General features: G+C 32.4%; 1 protein-coding gene across 1 annotated transcript in view; it reads right to left on the reverse strand.

Annotated features, from left to right (window-relative positions):
* Positions 1-20,927, reverse strand: part of LOC126883746 (zinc finger protein 271-like) — a 159,213-nt gene extending 138,286 nt beyond the window's left edge. The window contains exon 1 of the mRNA XM_050649410.1: positions 20,055-20,927. Coding sequence (XP_050505367.1) covers positions 20,055-20,289 — 235 coding nt within the window. The 5' untranslated portion in view covers positions 20,290-20,927. The remainder of the gene's footprint in view (positions 1-20,054) is intronic.
* Positions 20,928-21,748: the final 821 nt, after the last annotated feature.

Consider the following 21,748-nt stretch of genomic DNA (forward strand, 5'->3'; position numbering starts at 1 on the left):
TTGAAAAGCCGCAGGTAATTCTAAATGTTTCAGTTGTATTCCAATAAAAAATTATCTTCATACCTAACTATTTGGAAAATGTAAAAAAAATAATGTAGTTACCTATTAGTAGGCAATGCTTTAATTTACATAATCTGATTACGAACAAACTTTCTACAAATCTTCATCTAATATATCGTTTTCTTACTCTATATTTTGTTGTATTTTAATTCGACAAAAATCAAACTAATAATTTGATTAAATTCATATAAATAAACAAAATGTCAAAAAGTTTATGGTGTAAACGTTTAGTTTGTGTATATTCCCACATGACGTATACGCGAATGTGGTGCAGTGGGAAGTCGCTTCGACTTTCGTACGGCGCGATAGACGTGAAGTGGGTTCAAGCCCCAAGCAAGTTGTTATTGAAGTTATACTTCTTTATTTAAAATTATTTCCTGCTTGTTTGACGCCGTAGGTATTTTTAAATAAATACGAGGTGACATCTAGTGGCTTCAAAGTGGAAGCACAGATCGGTTTCGTACCGAAACGAGCAAGGTAGGTTGCTTCTAGCTAACTCAGATTGCGCTAGTCCCATAAGGACTGCATGGCTGTCTTACGGCCGCGGGTATACGGAAGGAATATTCTACATCTTCGTCTGTTCTGAGAGCTTGACTGATGAGCTGTAGACAGCGAAAACGTTCTCAAGATGGCAGCACAGACGAGGGTGAGAATATTTATTTCCCGTATATTATTTTGCATATATATATATATATATATATATATATATATATATATATATATATATATATATATATATATATATATATATATATATATATATATATATATATATATATTGATACATGTATCCATGTGACTTCCAAAGTAGATTCTCGTAATACGTTGTTACTTCATATATACCGTTATGACTTCCGATTTTGGAAGTCACAACGTTTTGCCTATATTTTTACGAATTTGGCTACTAGATGGTATCAGAAGGCTTATATTAAAAATTTCGCTGGAAGTCATATCGTATCCAACATACTCATAAGATCAGATTTTAGTTCGACGGTATATCACCAGCGCTAGTGTCGCTCCCTTGCTTCTATACAGGTTATGTACACAAGGCGTAGCGTCTTCCGTATACCACACCGCTCGGTGTGACTTCCGTTTTTTGGCAACCCTGTGTAACGGTTTCAAGACATTTATCTGTTGTAGATTCGCGGTCCTAATCGTACTTAGTGTTTTGTGTGCCTTTTGTTTTTAAACATGAATAATAGCAGATCTGCTTTACTTTTAAAGTTAGCCTTAAATGAAGGTACAATAAGTGATTATATATCTCTATAATTATATATTTTCTGTACTTATTTTAATCTATGATATTTACTTACCTATTTACTTATATAAATTCATTTTTCTCGTGTTTTTGTTTACTTCCTTTTTTACAATGAACTTCTAATTTAATCTACACTCACCGGCACGAAAAACGGGCACCCCAAAAAAATGGGTAATTTTTGATGTCTCGTATCTCTAAAACCTGTTGTCCGATTTAAGTAATTTTTTTAATATGTTATAGCCTTATTCTTTAACAAAATAGCTATGATAATATTGTTGATAGACAGGTAAATTTTCATTGTATACCGGGTGTACCAATCAAACTGGGTTTTTTTCTCAATTTTCACAACACCCTGTGGAATATTCTAGCCTTTATAAAATATTTAAATTAAAGAATAACTATAGCTCCAGGTTTTATTAACATTTTGTTTTTTTATTCATTCGCTTACGTTGGATAATAAAAAGTTAAGGACTTTAACAACTAGCCATGTTCTTTATCGATACAGGTGTTTCTAAATATAAGTGCGACAAACTTTAAGGGGTAATTTCTGCATGAAAAAATAATGATCGTTTGGCAAAAGAATTTTATATTTGCAAGCATTTGCGGACATAGCTTTATCAAGTAAACGATCATTATTTTTTCATGCAGAATTACCCCTTAAAGTTTGTCGCACTTATTTAGAAACACCATGTATTGATAAAGAACATGTTTAGTTGTTAAAGTCCCTAACTTGTTTATTATCCAACATAAGCGAATGAATAACAAACAGAACGTTAAGAAAACCTGGGGCTATAGTTGGGTTTTAATTTCAATATTGTATATTTGTAAAGGCTAGAATATTCCACAGGGTGTTGTGAAAATTGAAAAAAAAACCAGTTTGATTGGTACGCCCAGTATACAATGATAATTTACCTGTCTAGAAACAATGTTATTACAGCGATATAGTTAAAGAATAAGGCTATAACATATTAAAGAAATACTTACATCGGAGAATAGGTTTAGGAGATACGAGCCATCAAAAATGACCCATTTTTTCGGGTGCCCGTTTTTCGTGCCGATGAATGTATCTATTAAATATTCTAAATTATTTTTAAAAATCTTATTAAAAGCTTAAATACAAGAAATGTAGGTAAATGTTCTCATTTAACGAAATTTCCGAAAATTGCGTATTTTTTTGACCCAAGTAGGCTGAAAAATCGATTTTATAGTTATTGTTATTTCGAAAGTAATAAAACGTGTAAAAATATACAAGAAAATTGAATGTACAATTACAATTGAATGGGATTAAATACACGAAAAAATGAATCAAGAGCGATAAAAAGTTTAAAGTAATAAATTAATAATAATAATTAGTAATATTAAAGTAATAATAATATGAAATATAGTAAACTCTCTCTTAAGGGGGTAGGCGCTAAATCTCGGTCAAATGCTATTTAAATGCATTCATTTTTTACGAATTCTGAGAAAACTAATAAATACTTTTTAAAACTTACACCCAGAATGAAAGATTATTATTGCGGAGGACCGAAAGTCCCTTAGAATAAACAAAAAGTTTCTTGATAATGAAATATTCGAAATTAAAATCACACTAACTTTTTTTTTGTTTTTTTATCCCGTTATCTTATTAAAATAAACATTATATAAGTTTTCAGGGACTTTCGGCCCTCGGTAATAATGTAATATTCCATCTAATAATAATATTCAAAAATACTTATTAGTTTTCTCAGAATTCGAAAAAAATTAGTGCATTTAATTAGCATTTTACCAAGATTTTGCGCCTATCTCCTTAACGAACACCTCCTCTATACGGACGGTATTTAAGACAAAACTCATTTGCCGATAATATTGAACCTGTACTCTTCAACGGACACTCCCTTAAAATGATGTGTAAATGAAAAAAAATACATAGGTATTTTTTTAAAATATTTTAGAATACAAAACTACATATATTTTATTATTTAAAATTAATACAGAGATGTCAACGAGTGATATTTGATACTGTTTAATTTATCAGCAGTAGGTAATAAAAATATGTTTCTTAAGTTTGATGTTTCTACTACATTCTTAACTGTTTAGCAAAATGTGGGATCCGTAATTAAAATATAATATGTGTGTCGGTCATTAAAAGAAACGTGACACCGCACCGTAACGTTGTTCTAATAATATATTTAACATTGATATGTTGTGACTAAAAATTCTGCTTGAACGGAAATGTCTGCTTGAACATATCCAATAAAAATTTTATTTTCTTTTAAAAATGTTTAGGATTCAAGGGCGACTTGACTGTATGATAAAACAATAATTGAGGAGCAGATGTTCTAAATGCATTTTGTCCACTTTTTGTAATTTTGGCAAATAGAGAAAAACTGCTACGCGTTTGGCAAGAAATTAAACGAAAAACTGATATACCTAAAAAATGGATAAAAAATCATTCAAATATTATAACTATATGCCAAAAATCTAGTATTAATAAGATCCCAAAAAACTTGAAAAAACTGTTGGACAAACTGCATTTAGATTGTCATCCTTGGACAAAACGCATTTTGATTGTCTACACAAGCGGTATGACTGACTTTTGGTAGTAACGATTTAATAAAGCTCAAGTAACTTCATACAAATAGTATTTTATTTTTAAATACAAAATATTGTTTAAAAATGAATGGAAAAATATGGTATTTTACATGTCATAAAGCTCCCCATTGTCATCATCATTGCAATCACAGCACTCAGCTCCTTCGATAACATCATCATCCTCAGTTTCACCAAGAATAGCTTGATTCCCATTTTGCTCACCAGTGTCAGAAAGAATTGGTTCTAACCATGTTAGCTCAGGCTCGTTGACCCAATTCGTCCCTGATAGTTCTGGAGTTTCGAGAGGTTCTGGAGTTTTTTTGGTTTAATTTGGTTTTGAAGTTCTACAGTAGTTAAGTTTAAAGTCGAAAGCTTCTTTCCACGTTTCAATAATGTTTGGAATTGTTTGGATGGATCATTATTTCTGTAGAACAATTCGGTCTTAAGCAAAATATCGTTGTTGTTTTGTGATCTCTTAATAATGATTCGTTTGGCTGCACTGATTCCTTCAATTTTTTAAAAGTGGTTAACGCACTTTTTATATGATAAACTGTCCAGTCTCTACCAAGTTGTTTAACTTCTCCCTTCTTGGAGTAAATGTCATAATATTGTGTAGGGGTTTTTATTGTACTGTAGACTGTAGGATCGTGTAACTTTTTCAATTTGTCCGAAAACATGGTCCGCTGGCAAATATGAATATCCGCGTACCGGAAAAATAAGTACCACAGATTTAATATTTTGTGGGGCATCTCTGTACAGCCATAACATGAGCATATGCATCATGTGTGCATTTTTATTCTGAAGCGCACAACCATCTGCTAATAGTCTTAACTGTTTTATATCTGATGCACATTCAGATTTATTAAGAAAATCACGTAGATCAGGACTTGTTTCTGCAGATCCCCTATTTTGCTTGATGTTCCATCTAGGTGTAGAAAACTGGCTTTTTAATATCCACGTCCGTTACACAAAAACAATAAAAAAAACTGCTGGGCGTAAAATGCATCTTGAATAGGCACTTTCGGTAAGACTTGAACTTAAGTTCTGAAGGTCAAAACAGTAGGAAACAGTGTGTTCCGGTTTTTCATTCATTGGTTTAAAAAATTGTTTGGCCCTTACTTTATGTAGGTACACGTAGAGAAGTTCTTAGTTTTTCTATTTCAGCTTTGTCTTTGTAAAAGCTAATAGAAGCTTGGGTCCTGACACAAAAGCCACATAAGTCAGTAGCAGGGCTTCCAAATGCAATATTAAAACGAGTATTAAGATCCTACTAAAATACTTGTAATTTGCTTTCAAATTCTCAGCAGTACTCTGATTGTACAGATTCCATAAAATAGTAATATTATTTTCAGATGATAAATAAATGAGCCGATATTTAGCATGCCCGTAATAACTTTCATGTCCTTACAAACTGGCTTTAAATTTTTTAACAGCTTCAAATTTTTCAACATTCTTGAAAGACCGTTTGTCCCCTATACGCTTCTTAACAATACCACTGCCAGGCATTTTTCTTTTTATCAGTTTATTTCTACCAGTTAGATGTCTTTTTCTTTTTCTGCTACCACGCTCCGTATCACCAACTACATGATCCCCTGTCACAACTACATCCATTATTTTATATTGTTTTGTTAAAAATTGGAAAAACAAACGCACATAAAACGAACTTAACAGTACAGACACCAAGTATACAACGACAATGACTGCCAATGACAAACAAATCGCAATTAGTCCATAGCGCACGTACAAACTTCGGTTAGTTTGTCTACGGTCAATGGACATACAGCACATAGAAAGTCCAAGGTATTTTGTTTATTTAATTTTCAGACAACAGAATGCATTTAGAACCTCTTTCGTGACACAAAATGGTGGCTATACATATAGTTTGCGATGCCATCTTTAGTTGAAAATTTGAAAAAATGGACAAAATGCATATAGAAAGTCTGCTCCTCAATTATACAAACAAAACAATTGTAATTATCAAGATTTTTGCTGTAAACTCGTGGAGAAATACATCAAATTAATAGAGCTCGGGAAATATGCACTTAAAAAAACCTTAAATTATGCAAAAAACAATTGAATAATTGAAATATGCACTAAAATATTATGCTTTTATACATTTATAAAAAACGCAATGATTATTGGTGTATTGAAAGTAGGTATTTTATTTTACCTAGTCCAGGTTGTATCTTAGTCGATAGGAAAAATATTCTGATTCGTTTTTTACGATCTTACCGAAATACATTCGAACCCGCTTATTGGAATAGCCTTCGTGCCAATCAAAAGTATTCCTATAACCGGGATATTCTAATAACCGATCATTGGTCGCTAGTAGAAACGTTTCCGGACCGCAAATTTCTATTCCTTAAACCGGGATATTCCTTTAAGAGGTATTCTAATAAGCGGGTTTGACTGCAGTATAATTCATTAACGGTTTTTGCTCCAAATTTTAAAGAACGGATTGACGTGAAATTTAGCATACACATAGGTCACATGTCAAAGAAAAAAGTGAAAAGAAAACTTTGCCCTGGGGGGCGAGTTTCTCCTCTTCTCGGAGGTGAAAAATATACGATCAAAATAAGTTCGGAAATGGATAAACTGACTAATTCTAAGCAACTTTTGTTATATAGAATTTTTTCACTAAGTTAATACTTTTTGAGTTATTTGCGAGTCAATATGGCAATTTATCATAAAAAAAACACTTTTATACGGTTTTTTGCCAATAACTCAAAAAGTAAGTATGTTATCGGGAAAAACATTAGAAATATAGCTTATAAAGTAACAAAATTGATGTACGTATGAACTTTTTAGAATCAGTAGAAGCAAAGTTGTAGCTAATGTAAAACAGGAAACAGGTTCATATTCGTCAAATTCAAAAACGAATAATTTCACGTGAAATAACCAAAAAATGATGCACTGTTCTGAGACAACTTATTACAACTTTTTTAAAGTTTTAAAAAAATATTTTTTATGTTTTCTAAAAAACTTTCTAGCATCAAAATTAAGCAAGATACGCTCAAAATAAAGTAGGTCCTATTTTTGTTAAAAAAATTCGAAAAAGCACCCCCTAATTGGAATCTCATATGAAATTAATACTTACCGCTTCACAAGTTACTTAACTTATGTAATATTTATATGATCTGTATATCTTATATGATCGGCTCAAAGGGCTAATTTTTGAAAAAAATTGGTTTTAAAGTAAAATTTTTTGCAGAAAAAAATGCTGTTTCAAAATGACATAAAATTTATTAGTGATACTAAAAATTACGAATAGTAAAAAATGTAGGTTTTGCTTTTCTGAATATTTAGGATTATGTGTTTTTCTTTGAGACAAATATTGGTTAAGATATGGCTGTTCAAAATTGGCTTACACAGTTGGTTAGTGACTAGTTCAATCCCTTTCAATTACATCCCCTTAAAATAAGCATTTTGAACCGATGAAGCTTACAGATCATATTTATAAATAATACATACACGAGTAAATCAACTTCTGAAGTGGTGACTATTAATTTCATTTCGGATGCTAATTAGGGGGTGAATTTTATAATTTTTTAGAAAAAAAAGGATCTTCATTTTGAGTGTAACTTCCTTAATTTAATGCTAAAACTGTTTTGACCTTTTTTTTTAACACTACAAAAAAGTTGTAATGAGTGTTCCCCAAGAAGTGCTTTAGTTTTTGACAGTTCACGTTGAAATATTCAATTTGGAATTTGGCGTGTATGAATGTATTTTTCATTAGTTACAACTCTTCTCTTACTGGGTCTAGGGATCTCATTCATAAGCACACCATTTTTTTTACTTTTTTATGGGCTATATTTTTCCTAAGAATGGTTTTTTTCGATAAAATACTTACTTTTTGAGTTAATTGCCAAAAAAAACCGTTAAAAAATGTTTTTTTTTGTTGAAAAATGAACATGCTTACTCGCAAATAACTCGAAAAGTAACTAAGTGAAAAAATGCTATAGAACAAAAGTTGCCTAGAATTAGTCAGTTAATCCATTTCCGGACTTATTTTGAACGTATATTTTTTCATCCCGAGACGAGGTAAAAGTCACCCCTATGGCAAAAGCACACATCGGCACAATATCAATGTGCTTCTTTGACATGTTACCTATGTGTATGCCAAATTTCATGTCAATCTAAGCGGTTTTTTAAAATTTATGGATTTTGCAATATTTTACCGTCAGCGAACGGACTAATAGTAGAGGATCCGATATAAGGCCGATCTGCATCGATCTATTTAATGGATAACGTGTGCGTGAAGTAACAATGTATTTTAAACGGGATTTACTTTTTCGCACTGTTTTTGACACACTTTCATATAATCAAATATCCTTAACTTTCGCGTTGTCATGGTGATGACATAATGAGCAATAAATTACAAAAAAAAATTTGACAGTTTTGTGGTTTGAAAGAAATTAGAATGTTTAAATCAGTTCTAAAAATTGTAGAATAGGAATGAATTCCAGTGATGAAGAGTTACAGTTTTTTTATTTGTTTATCGTAGATAAAATATTGTATGAAACTGTGCGTGAAGTACTTTTTGCGAACTTACGCGATGTATAGCACTCGCTCCGTTGTCGCTCGTGCTCTAAACATCACGTGCATTCGTAAAAAGCATACTTCACGAACTGTTTCATAAATAACTATTTTCATATATTAAAAAAAATGTTTCGACCCGGGTAGATATTATTCCAGATTTTCAGATTTCAGCACAGTGTTAGATGGTTGGGGCATATATGGAGAGCAGGTAGCGTAACAACTATAAACTCAATTTTACAATGGAAACCCGGAGTTAGAAGGAGACACGGAGGAACTAGAATAAATGGTTAAAGGAAGTAAAGGAAAATTTATATAGGGCAGGAATTAGAGACTAGCAGAAAAAGACAGAGGATAGAAAGAAATGGAGAAGCACAGTCAGTAGTATCGAGTAGCAGACTGGGACTAATCTGCTCTAAAAAGATGGATCTAGATAGCTTTTTAGCGGCTCAACCCCACCTGGTGTATTTAGCCATTTAATTTTCTTATTACACATTATTATTGGTACATCAAAAATTAAAAGGACGGTGCCTGTTAGTCCTGTCGCCAGGGGGGGTACAACGGCCTCGTTAATTCAGATGGACTTACCCAAGTTTTTTTTATGTATTTTGACCCGTAGAACACGAATTTTTTGGGTAACAGTTGATCCGGATGTCGATAAGATTGTTATAGACCAAGAACTTGAGGAATCAAATAACAGCGATTTTTGGCAAAACAAAACAATATTTTGTATTTTTTGGGTCATTTTAAGCAAAAAATATTTCTACAAGTTTTTTAGTAGGATGCACAGTTTTCGAGATAAACGCGGTTGAACTTTCAAAAAATCGAAAAACTGAAATTTTTAAACCCGAATAACTTTTGATTAAAAAATAAAATAGCAATTCTGCTTAGCGCCTTTGAAAGTTCAAGTCAAATTATGTCGGTTTTGATTATTTGCATTGCTAAAAATTTATTGTGTTATTGTTAAACAAAGCTACAAACCACTAGTGCGTGAGTGATGTTTCTATGATTTCTCATTTAAAATCGAACGAGTAGGTAGAATAGGTACTAGTGCAATCAAGACTATTTCTACGTTACATGCGTTAAAACGCATGTAAAAGCACGGGAAACCCTACGTGTTTATAGCTTTGTTAAACAATAAAAAAATAAATTTTTACCAATGCAAATAATCAAAACCGATATAATTTGACTTAAACTTTCAAATGCGGTAAGCAGACTTGCTATTTTATTTTTTAATCAAAAGTTATTCGGGTTCAAAAATTGCAATTTTTCGATTTTTTTAAAGTTCAACCGCGTTTATCTCGAAAACTGTGCATCCTACGAAAAAACTTGTAGAAATATTTTTTACTTAAAATGGCCCAAAAAATACAAAATATTGTTTTGTTTTGCCAAAAATCGCTGTTATTTGATTCCTCAAGTTCTTGGTCTATAACAATCTTATCGACATCCGGATCAACTGTTACCCAAAAAATTCGTGTTCTACGGGTCAAAATACATAAAAAAAACTTGAGTAAGTCCATCTGAATTAACGAGGCCGTTGTACCCCCCCTGGCGACAGGACTATGTACTAAAATCTAAAATTCAAAATTTAATCAAGAAAAATAATAAATCTTAAAATTTCCTATAAGTTCAAATTTATTTATTAAAATTTTTGATATAATTTTCATAAATAAATTACTTACTAATAACACTTTTTTAATTAATTCCAAAAAATCCATTTTGCAGCAATAATAAAATATTAGTATTTGTAAAATAAATATCAATCATATCATAAATAACACAGGTTTACAAAAAAAACTAAATTTCGGACTATTTGACGAAACCATGTTACAAGGGGGTTTTTGGGGTGGCTGATCACGAATCCGGGGTCCGCTCACCTCTTTCACGCCAGGTAAAGGTCATTTTAAGGTCAAATCAAGATAAATCGACAGTCGCTGTGAGAAAGTATATTAGGGCGTTTTTGGTGTCGCTGATGACGAATCAGGAGTCCGCTGACCTCTATCACGTCTAGTTTAAGGTCAAATCAACATAAATCGACACAATCGCTCTGAAAATATAGGGGTTTTGGAGTCACTGATCATGAAAACTGCGGTCCGTTGAGCTCTACCACGTAAGGCAGTGGTTCCCAACCTTTTATGTCTGACGACCCACCTTCTGATGTTTTTTCATATTCGCTACCCATCCCTCACCCATGATGGTATATATGTAAGTTATTCAGCTACTGTAAGAGCACGCCGCGACCCACCTAAAATTCGCCCGCGACCCACCGGTTGGGAAACGCTGACGTAAGGTAAAGGTCATTTCAAGGCCAAATCAGGACAAGTCCACAAAACTGATTTGACCTTGAAATGACCTTTACCTGTCGCGGTTGAGCTCAACGGACCCCAGTTTTGTGATCAGCGACCCCAAAAACCCCCTAATATACTTTTTCAGAGCGATCGTGTCCATTTATCTTGATTTGACCTCGAAATGACCTTGAGCTAGACGTGATAGAGGTCAGCGGACACAAATTCGTCATCAGCGACCACAAAAACCCCTAATATACTTTTTCAGAGCGACTGTCGGTTTATCTTGATTTGACCTTGAGATGACCATTACCTGACGTGATAGAGGTCAGCGGACCCCGGATTCGTGACCAGCGACCCCAAAAACCCCCTAGTCATATGGTTTCGTCAAATATTCCGAAATGTATTTTTTTTGTAAACCTGTTTAATCAAAAGAATATCAATCTTTTAATTTAAATAGACAACTGTAAAACATAGAACTGCATTCACAACTGTATTCACAGTAAAAGTTTCAAAAGATCACACATTACGCTTAAAGTAAGAGGTAAATCAGCAGACGAGTCGTTGTGACTTCCAAAATATGACAACACCGCTGGAAGTGACAACGCACCTTGAACTACCCTATATATGGAAGCCATAACGTATGCTGTACGCTTCGGTATATACGTATATATATACAAAATTTATTTTGGTAAATCCTTTCCCCTCAAAAGGTAGACCCATTTTATAAGCCCCCCTTTTACCAAATACACAATTTTTAAAAAATAATTCCTAGTAGAAAAGGTGGAAGTCGGACAGCCTCTTCTGTATACCGGAAGTCACAACTTAACGTGCATCAATATATATATATATATATATATATATATATATATATATATATATATATATATATATATATATACACCGTTTTTTTTAGGCGTCAACGCCCTTCCGGTAGGGATCTATGGAGGAGTGTCACCGAGCCGCAAGCCCTTATCCCTTGCCGTACTGCTCCTCCATAGGCCGATAAGACACCAGCTTATTCCAGACCAAGTCGTAGATTCTTTTTAGAATTTTAGACTACGACGTCAGCCTTTTTATTTTCTATTCACCGGGCTGGGGCACGAACCTCGATCGCCTCGACCGCATATCCACTATAGACTATAAATTCATAACATTGACTAAATCTATGGTTACAATACAAAAAGTTAATCTGTATTATTATACAATGCAATACAAAAGTTATCTATATCTATTACTCAAGCCAAGAGTACACAAAACTTGACGCAAGAATGAATCAAAGGTTGCAAAGAAATCTATGTTGTCATATTGATTGGCTAGTCTAGCAGTTCTTTAAATGAAGTTATTAAATCCATAGTTAGTGCGATGTATAGGGTAATGGAAACTATTTATAGATCTGGTAGGTCTAGATGGAACATGTATATTAATTTTATTGAGCAAAGAAGAAGCAGCAGCTCTACCATGCAGAATATTGTAAAAAGTAATAAGACCTCTCTTCTTATGACGCATCATTTCTATGGTTTCATATTTAATGTAGCAAGTAAATCTGCATCATTGTAGTTGTCAAAGATGTTTAATTTGAAAGCAATCTGTTTAAGGAATTTATGCTCAACACGCCACAAGGTCTCAATATGCACACCATAAAAAGGTGACCATACACAGGATGCATTGCATACTCAAGATGGGGACGGACTAGAGAGCAATAAAGCGTTTTTAAGGCAGTAATCCCAGTAAAATCCTGTGTGCTTCTTCTGATAAAGCCAAGCATCTGAAATGCCTTGTTGACTACGTTATTTAAGTGATCAGAAAGTTGTAGAGTTGCATCCAATGTAACACCAAGATCCTTAATGAAAGGAACAGTATCTAGGCAATGCTGTCCAATCTTGTATTCAAAATTGATTGGGGATCTAGATCGAGAAAACGTAATGGATTTGCATTTAGATGGATTCAGACTCATCCCATTTCTTGTACACCAGTCCAACAAATTTATTAACTCATATTGAAGTTTATCACAGTCATTGGGAGATTTAATCAGACAGCTCAATTTTAAGTCATCGGCAAACAGCAAAAAAAGGGAAGAAGAAAAACATTCATGAATATTGTTTGTAAAAATGTTAAACAGAAGAGGCCCAAGATGTGATCCTTGAGGAACCCCTGAAGGAACAAGAATTGATTTGGAAAGAAAATTACCAATTTTTACTATCTGTCTACAATTAGACAAATAGCTGCTAAACCAAGAAATCATTGGTTCATCAACACCAATTATTCTAAGCTTATGGACCAACATACCATGAGACACCCTGTCGAATGCCTTGGAGAAATCAGTGTAAATTGTATCAACTTGATACCCCCTCTCAAGGGAGTCAAACAAAAAACCTACATAAGTTAATAGGTTAAGCTCAGTAGATCTATGGGGTCTAAACCCAAATAGGGAACTTGCACATTTTTTTTTATTAGATAATAATGTTCAGTTTTGTTTAAAAATGAGATTTCCACAATTTCACGCTTCAAAAACTCGTAATAACTTAGAAATACATATTTAAAGTCTTCAGCGGTATAAAATAGTTCAAACGGCACGTGACGTCACATAGTTTTGCATTAGTTTTTATTATGGTTATATTTCGCTGTGTCTAGGTACACGCTAACGTGTACGCAAATAAAAAAGTTAGGTAGACGCGAATTAAACTTCATCAAGCCAGTGACGTCATTATTTAGCTTACGCAGTGACTATATATTTTGGTACATGCTATTTTGATATGTTTAGTGTTTGTTTGATGGAAACATATTTGTTAAGGGAAGGGAAGCAGAACTATTCAGATGTTTCAAACTTAATTGTAATAAATCAATGTGTATATATAAAAGTATATATTTAGGTTAGCAAAATAATTATATGTATTTAGTTGACATGACATGTAGGTACAAAATATTGTTAAAATAATTTTTATACGTAAGTGAATTATTATAATCAACTATTCTAAATGCAAAATAAGCCACAATTTAACTAAAAAAATTATTTTATTAACGTTTAGACGTCCAAATCGGATGTCATTGTCAAAATACAAAAATTAGTCAGATTAAATAAATTATTAGAAAAAAATTTTTACTACGCAACAACATTTTTGTTTAATTTAATAATATTTTGTATTTTGACAACGACATCCGATTTAGAAGTCGAAACCTTAATAAAATCAATTTTTTAGTTAAATTGTGGCTTATTTCCCATTTAGAATAGTTGATTAAAAAAATGCCACAAGGATAATAGCTTCAAAACAAGTTAATTATTCTTGTGAAAGCTTTAGGTCTTCCTTTTATTTTAATCTTTTACGGTAATACTATTTCATATATAACTAAAAAAAATATATATATATTAATTTATAGTCTCTTATCTTTTGCGTACTGTTTTAAAATGTTCTTAAACTCATTAAAAGAACTACATAATTGTCCGCACTCCGTAGTTAATTTAAAAACAAACACTAAACAAATAAAAAATAAGAAATCACTGACACTCTAACTTTATTATTTGCGTACACGTTAGCGTATACCTAGACACAACCTTATATTTAGGTATATTCTTCTTCTCATTCTTTAGTTTATTGGCCTCTATAAAATTGGGAATAAGTCAAAAATATTTATATTCTAATGACATTTATCGTATGTCATTGTAATAATATATACCAGTTTGTTAAAATTGTAGTTTTATACTGTTTTTGAAGGAAAGGAACGAAGGTTTACTATTGAAAATAAAACCATTTTGTAAAAGTACAAATTTTCTATGAATAGGTCAAACGATCAAAAACACTTGTAACGTCACATAAATGTATTTTCTACTGAAGTTTATAACGTCTAATTTAAAATTCTGTTTACTTTATTGGAAAAATGTAAATGTAAAACCAAGTGACGTCACGATGCGTTTTGGACCACCTGTTTTAATTTGAATTTTTAATCGTCTTTAGGGGCCAAACGAAAGACAAACAAAACTTTTTTATCTTTGATACATGTTTTAAATTATGTTCTGTTGTGATTTATAACATTTTTTTCGAATTTAAAAATTTATGCAAGTTCCCTATTGTTGATCTATAAGTTTAGGCTCGAGTACAGGAGTTAAGAAGTCACAAACCAGACTCTCAAACACTTTGGGTATCACACCAAGGACGCTAATAGGATGATAATTACTAACAAGAGATTTATCCCTGTCTTTAAATATAGGCTTAAGAAAACTTTCTTTCCAGTAATCTGGAAAAACACCAATTTGAAGGGAACAATTAAATATGTAATACAGTGGTACCTCGATATACAAGCTCCCTAATATACGAGTTTTTTGAGATATGAGCCGCCGAGCGAGCGATGTTTTGCTTTGAGATGAGAGCAAAATTTGAGATACGAGCAACCGCTTTTTATTAAAATTCATGCCTCTCTTTCACTACCTACTTCTAACTTGAAGGAGGTGATAAAGGGTATAATGCCAGCTAAGGGCGTTACAATAATTTCCAAGGACCTCCATTTCGGACCTCTTTCCATGAAAAGATGGAGAAACTAATGATGGTGTGGGTGACAGAGAAGCAGCATAAAGGAGGAACCTTAACACAAAGCATCATAATATATGTGAGAAGGCACGAGCGATTTATGAAAGGGAGGAAGAAACAAACCCCTTCGGACAGTTTTTTTAAACGAGCTGTAGATGAAAATGAGTAAAGTGTGAGGAAAAAAAGCGAAGACCACTGACGATAATTAAGTGCTTCTGTAAGCACCTCACTTTTTATTATGTTTTTACACAATATGTATGTATTTTTTTTGTTATGTTATAAATAAATGTTTTTTCTTGTAAAAACATTTTTCTTATTTAAAAACACTTAACAAAAACAACTAAAGTGATTTTTTTGGGACTAGAACGGATTAATGACATTTCAATTAATTTCAATGGGGAAAATTGCTTTGACATACGAGCAATTTGACAGACAAGCAAGGTTACGGAACGAATTACCCTCGTATGTTGAGGTACCACTGTACAATGGCCTGGAAAGGTTAAAACTGCATTTCTTTAGGAACAAAGGAGGTATACCGTCAGTGCCTGGGCCCTTATTGATATCAAGAGAAGACAGCTTGGTGTATATTTCTGATATTAAAATTTTATGATTAGTGATATGAGTGTTGGATGAAGATAGTTGTTCATGATTGAGATTACTCTGAGAATAAACTGTGGAAAAATAATCAGCAAACAAATTTGCAATATCTTTGCCTGAGCTACAATATTGGTCGAGATATTTAATTCCATTAGGAAAAGCACTATTTTTTCTTTTATTATTAACAAAAGACCAGAATTTCTTGATATTTGAAGATATAGCTGTTTCAGTAGACTGGACATATTGTGAGTAGCATTCCCGAGTCAGATCCTTACACAATTGTCTAACCCTAGAAAACTCCCAATAGTCATTCACAGAACCAGTTGACTTATATTTTTTGTGTAATTTTTTTTTAAGATGATAAGATTTTTTAGATCCTGAGAGAACCATATTGGGAATTTTCTGGCTGAAAACTTCTTCAATGGTACAAACTTATCTATAGCTATAAAAATAATTTCATAAAATATAATTAACATAGTCTCGAGATTCGCGTTAATAAACAAAATGTCCCAATTAAACTGGTCTAGGAATAGGGAAATATTCTGATAGTTTGCAGACCTGAAATCTCTGTAGTAACCATCAAACTCGAGTCCAAGTTCATCATAAGTCAGATTACATTTAATGGTAATTAAGAGTGGTGGATGAACGACTGGAGGAACCAGAAAAAAGTCTGCTAACTCCGTTTCTGCTAGGTGGTCATTTGTCAAGAAAAGATCTAAGAGACTGTTGTGTATTGTAACATGATGATTACATTGGTAAGGTTGTGGAAACTGCAAACATTTGACATAATCTGGATGCAAGACACTTCCTGTAATGATGCTCCACCTGCAGTAGCAACAGAACTAAAGGGACCATTTTGCCACAGAGCACGAGGCATATTAAAATCCCCAACGATGTGTAGACTTAACTTAGACATCAATAGAGCGAGTGAGTCCAGTGTCTCAGAGAAAGTGGTATGTGACTGTGCCGGAAAGTTGGGAGGTAAATAGACTGCTCCTAATATAAAACTAAAAACACTGGATCCAACCTTAATGAAGACCTGTTCACTGCTATCTGGTACTTGGAGACGAGTACTTGGTATTGACTTGTGTACAGCTATTAGGACTCCTCCTCCTCTCTTGAAGACACTGGTGTTAGCAGAGCGGTCACAACGATATATGTTAAAATCAGTAAAGCTCAGTTCAAAATCGTTAATACCGTTATGTAACCAAGTTTCTGTCAAGACATATATGTCATGTTGACATGCTGGTATATTATGCAAAAGATCACCTAACTTAGTTCTTAAACCTTGTGTATTTTGGTAATACACAATATAATAAATATTGGCGATATCATTTTAAAGTCTTCTACTTTAAAACGTATCATATACGTCTGAATTGCCAATATAAATGAGTCAGATTAAATAAATTATTAGAAGAATGTTTTTACTTAGCAACATTTTTGTTAATTTTAGTAGTATTTTGTATTTTGACAACGAAACCCGATTTGGGCTTCGAAACGTTAATAAAATCATTTTTTTGGTAAAATTGTGGCTTATTTCGCATTAAAAGTAATTGATTATAAAAATGCTACAAGAAAATAGCTTCAGAAAAACACTTTAAAGCCAAAATCCTTCAATGAATACGTATTGCCAGTTCTGACATATGGAACTGAAACATGGGCTTTTAGCAACAGAGTAGTCCACAAACTTCAACTCAGAGAGCTATGGAATGGAGAATACTCAACATTAAGCTCAGTGGTCGCAAGTCTAATGAAGAGATAAGAAGACTTTTTTTAACTATTTATAATGGGAAATAAGCCACAATATTATTAAAAAATGATTTTTATTAACGTTTCGACGCCCAAATCGGGTGCCGTTGTCAAAATACAAAATACTATTAACATAAACAAAAATGTTGTTGCTTAGTAAAAAAATTCTTCTAATAATTTATTTAATTTGACTCATTTATATCGGCAATTCAGATACATGATACATTTTAAAGTAGAAGACTTTAAAATGATATTGCCAATATTTGGGAGTTGCGTTCCTGGGACGACTTTACTGAAAGATAGTTCATTCAATTACATGAAATCAACCCCAACTCAAGAATATCCGTCACAAAAAAATCATAGCATGTGATCTGTCTTTAAAAAGACAACCACATGCAACGGTGACATTACAATTCTCGCGTTAGAGATCTCATAGTAAATCACGAGGGAAAACCAGGAAAAACCTCGTGATACTATCCTGACATCGTAAGTATTTGGTCTTACATTTAATTTACTCTCAAAATTAATACCAAATTCTGACTTTACTATAGTTTTGTTTAAATTATAAATAATGTCAATAATGTCAATAGAAGACATTTTCATTCAGCCCTTTTTATATACTATGTTGTAAATCACATTAAATATAAAGATTGCTTTTTTATAAATAGTATTAAATTTCATGTTCCAAAAACACATTTAAGAATTAATAACAAACAACTGTTCTCAACTAATAAGACTGATTCTTCACCCATAAATAAGATGTTAGAAGAATGTAACCATATGATAATTAACTGTGATATAGACTTTTTAAATTCTTCTGTGAAACAAATAAAAGTTGCTTCTGAAACAAATTTCTAGTATACAAAAGTTGTCGTAAAATTTTATTTAGATGTATTTATTTGTATTTAGATGTATTTATTTGTATTTAGATGTAATTATTTGTCTAGATGTATTTGTAGTGTTTTTTTTTACTTGTTCTATTCTGTTTAGGTTTAGTACTTAATATAGGAATGAGTTTTTAGCAGTAGTAAGCACTCTTTTAAAGTAATAACAATTATTTTGTGTATTAAAGGAGGTTAAATAAATAAATAAATAAATAAATAAATAAATAATACATGGATATATAAGTAATACTAAAATATAAAATATGTACTAACTCGACTATTGACTTACTAATTGTGGTATTTTCTTTCTATTGACTTCCTCTTTCAGTATGGGTATCCACATCCTACTGCATTCCACCGAGGAATTTGCGACACAATTGGTTTCGTTTAGCATAATTAGAGCCGCTTCTTTGATTTTTCTCTTTTTACTATCCGTTTCTTTCAGGACTACACTTGAATCTCTCCACTGAACTCTATGTTCATTATCCCATGCGTGTTGACATATTTGAGATCTATCAAATTCTCTATTTTTAATATAAGATTGATGTTCACTTATTCTAACGTTTAATGGTCTTTATGTTTCACCTATATAAAACTGTTCGCATTCACAAGGTATTTTATAAATACAATTCTTTGTCCTTTCTTGTTCATTGTTAGGTTTAGTTTTAGATAGAATAGATCTCAATGTGTTGGTTGTTTTGAATGTTGTTGAAATGTTGAATTTATTTCCTATTGTTTTAAGTTTCTCGGATAGTCCTTTTATGTATGGTATTGATTCGTATTATTTCTTGTGAATGTTGTAGGATCCCGTTCTATGTTGTTCTGTTCAATTTAATTTAATTCAATTTAATTTAGTCAAATTAAATAAATTATTAGAAGAATTTTTTTACTAAGCAACAACATTTTTGTTTATGTTAATAGTATTTTGTATTTTGACAACGGCACCCGATTTGGGCGTCGAAACGTTAATAAAAATCATTTTTTAATAATATTGTGGTTTATTTCCCATTATAAATAGTTAAAATTGTAAAAATGCCACAAGAAAATAGCTTCAGATAAGAAGATGATCAAAAGAAGAGATGTGATCCAAAAGGTTGTCCTGTTAAAATGAAACTGGGCAGGACAGATAGGAAGAATGAAAAACAACTGCTGGGCAAAGCGAATTAGTAGAGGCAGACCTCAAACAATATGGACTGATGACATCAAGCAAATGGCTGGCAAGGAATGGATGCAAAAAAACAGCAAAATTTCTTAAACCCCGTATATTACTACACCACAATTATGCATGTCTAGAGCAGCGTTTCCCAACCAGTGAGTCGTGACCCACTAGTGGGTCGAGGACAGATTTCAGGTGGGTCGTGGCTTGGCTCTTACAGTAGCTGAGTGGCGTACAGAGTACAGAATAGCATATCATCAAATGTGAGGAATGGGTCGCGAATATTAAAAAACATCAGAAAGTGGGTCGCCAGACATAAAAGGTTGGAAACCAATGGTCTAGACTAGTCTAGAGCATATGCACTATATTGTGAACCTGGTATATTATATACTTGTTATAGTTTGATATGCATTTATTTAGAGGATAAATACTTACTTTCTTGTGTTTGTTTTACTTCAAGGTGGCACAGTTTGTCCTCATCATATTTTATTTCTGTATTTAAAGGATATATTATATTATAGTTTAAATTATCGAATGGATTCTGTGCACTTTCTGTGTGGGGTTCTTCCTTAATCTCAGTTTTAAAGGTATCTAGATGAGCATCATGCACCTCCTTATTAACTATTTCTATTTTACACGTCTTTTCCATAACTTCTTGTTTAACTTCCATTTGATTTGTATTCCAGAAATATATTTACACTTAAAATGAAACTGGTCTAAAAAAATACTGGTTTTTTAAAACAAAAAAACTACTGGTTTTTAGGTTTTTTCTTAATTCATCACAGATCACCACAGATAAACTGTCAACTGTCAACAACAGAACAGAGACACCCGTCCAGAGACATGTTAAGGAGAGACTGGGCTAGTCATATGCACTTGCGGCCATTTGCGGCTAGCGAAAACCTTAAGGCTGTATGACACTATACATTTTCTTGTATCATTTCTAATATCATTTCTGATATGTCAAAAAATGCATAGTGTCATACACAGATACAAGAAACAATATCAGAAACGATACAAGAATTTGAGTCAGACACAGATTCTTGTACAAGAACTGCGCCAATTTCTGCGCAAAGAGCAAAAACGTAAAACCTGCTGGTAAAACATCTAAAATGTCATAATTAGTTACTCATAATGGCGACTGAAATGAAAATGGGATCATGTATTGATGAATTTATTTGTGTTTTTGTAGGTATTATTTATAAATCTTATATTGATACTTAATATACCGTTTGGTATGGACTACTGTTCTACTAATAACCATATATTTAGCTCCTAGTAAAGTTCAAACTATAAATTTAGGTTTCATGGTGCATATTTTTTTACAAAATACAATAGTTCTTAATTTGGATCAAACTGAAGATAATTCTAATGCAAATATTTTAGCACAAATATCAAAATAAAATAAAAACACAAATAATCAACCTCAAACAGTCAACGTAAAATTCTAACATTAAAATGTTAATTAAAAGTTTATAAATTTTATAAAATCCTTAAAATCAGCTGTAGATGTAGATGCAGTACTACCATAACGTGACACGGGGTGACAAACAAAATATCGACCAATCACGTGCCGAATTTCATACAATTTTCGATACAAGAACTTGCATAGTGTCATACAGGGCACAAATGTACGTACAAGAAATGATACAAGAAAATGTATACAAGAAACGATATTAGAAATGATACAAGGAAATGCATATAGTGTCATACAGCCTTAAATAATATAAAATAAATATTTTATATTTTATTTATTTATATTCTAAGTTTATTTTATATTCTAGGCGAAGACCAGTGTGCGTCCAGGGAGAGTGTAGCCAAGCCCGGAAACTCGAGCACTACATGGCGCTGTTTCCGCCGTAAACATAGCTATTTGTTGACCTAGTCGCGCACGAAACAAATTTTACATAACTGTCAGTTGTAAAAAGAAGATTGAGGTAGATAACATTGCAAAAAATTCAAATTTATATGTCATTTATCAAATGTTATGTCTTTTTATTATGAATTGCTTGGTCTTTACTGCTGGTTTTTTGCGTACACGCTAACTTGAGCCGCGTGTATGCTGTGATAAGTACAGAGGTATGTAAAGAAAATAGATCAGGCTAGTCATATGCCACTCAATGCATCGG

This window comes from Diabrotica virgifera, chromosome 4 (genome assembly GCF_917563875.1).
Source record: "Diabrotica virgifera virgifera chromosome 4, PGI_DIABVI_V3a".
Lineage (NCBI taxonomy): Eukaryota > Metazoa > Arthropoda > Insecta > Coleoptera > Chrysomelidae > Diabrotica > Diabrotica virgifera.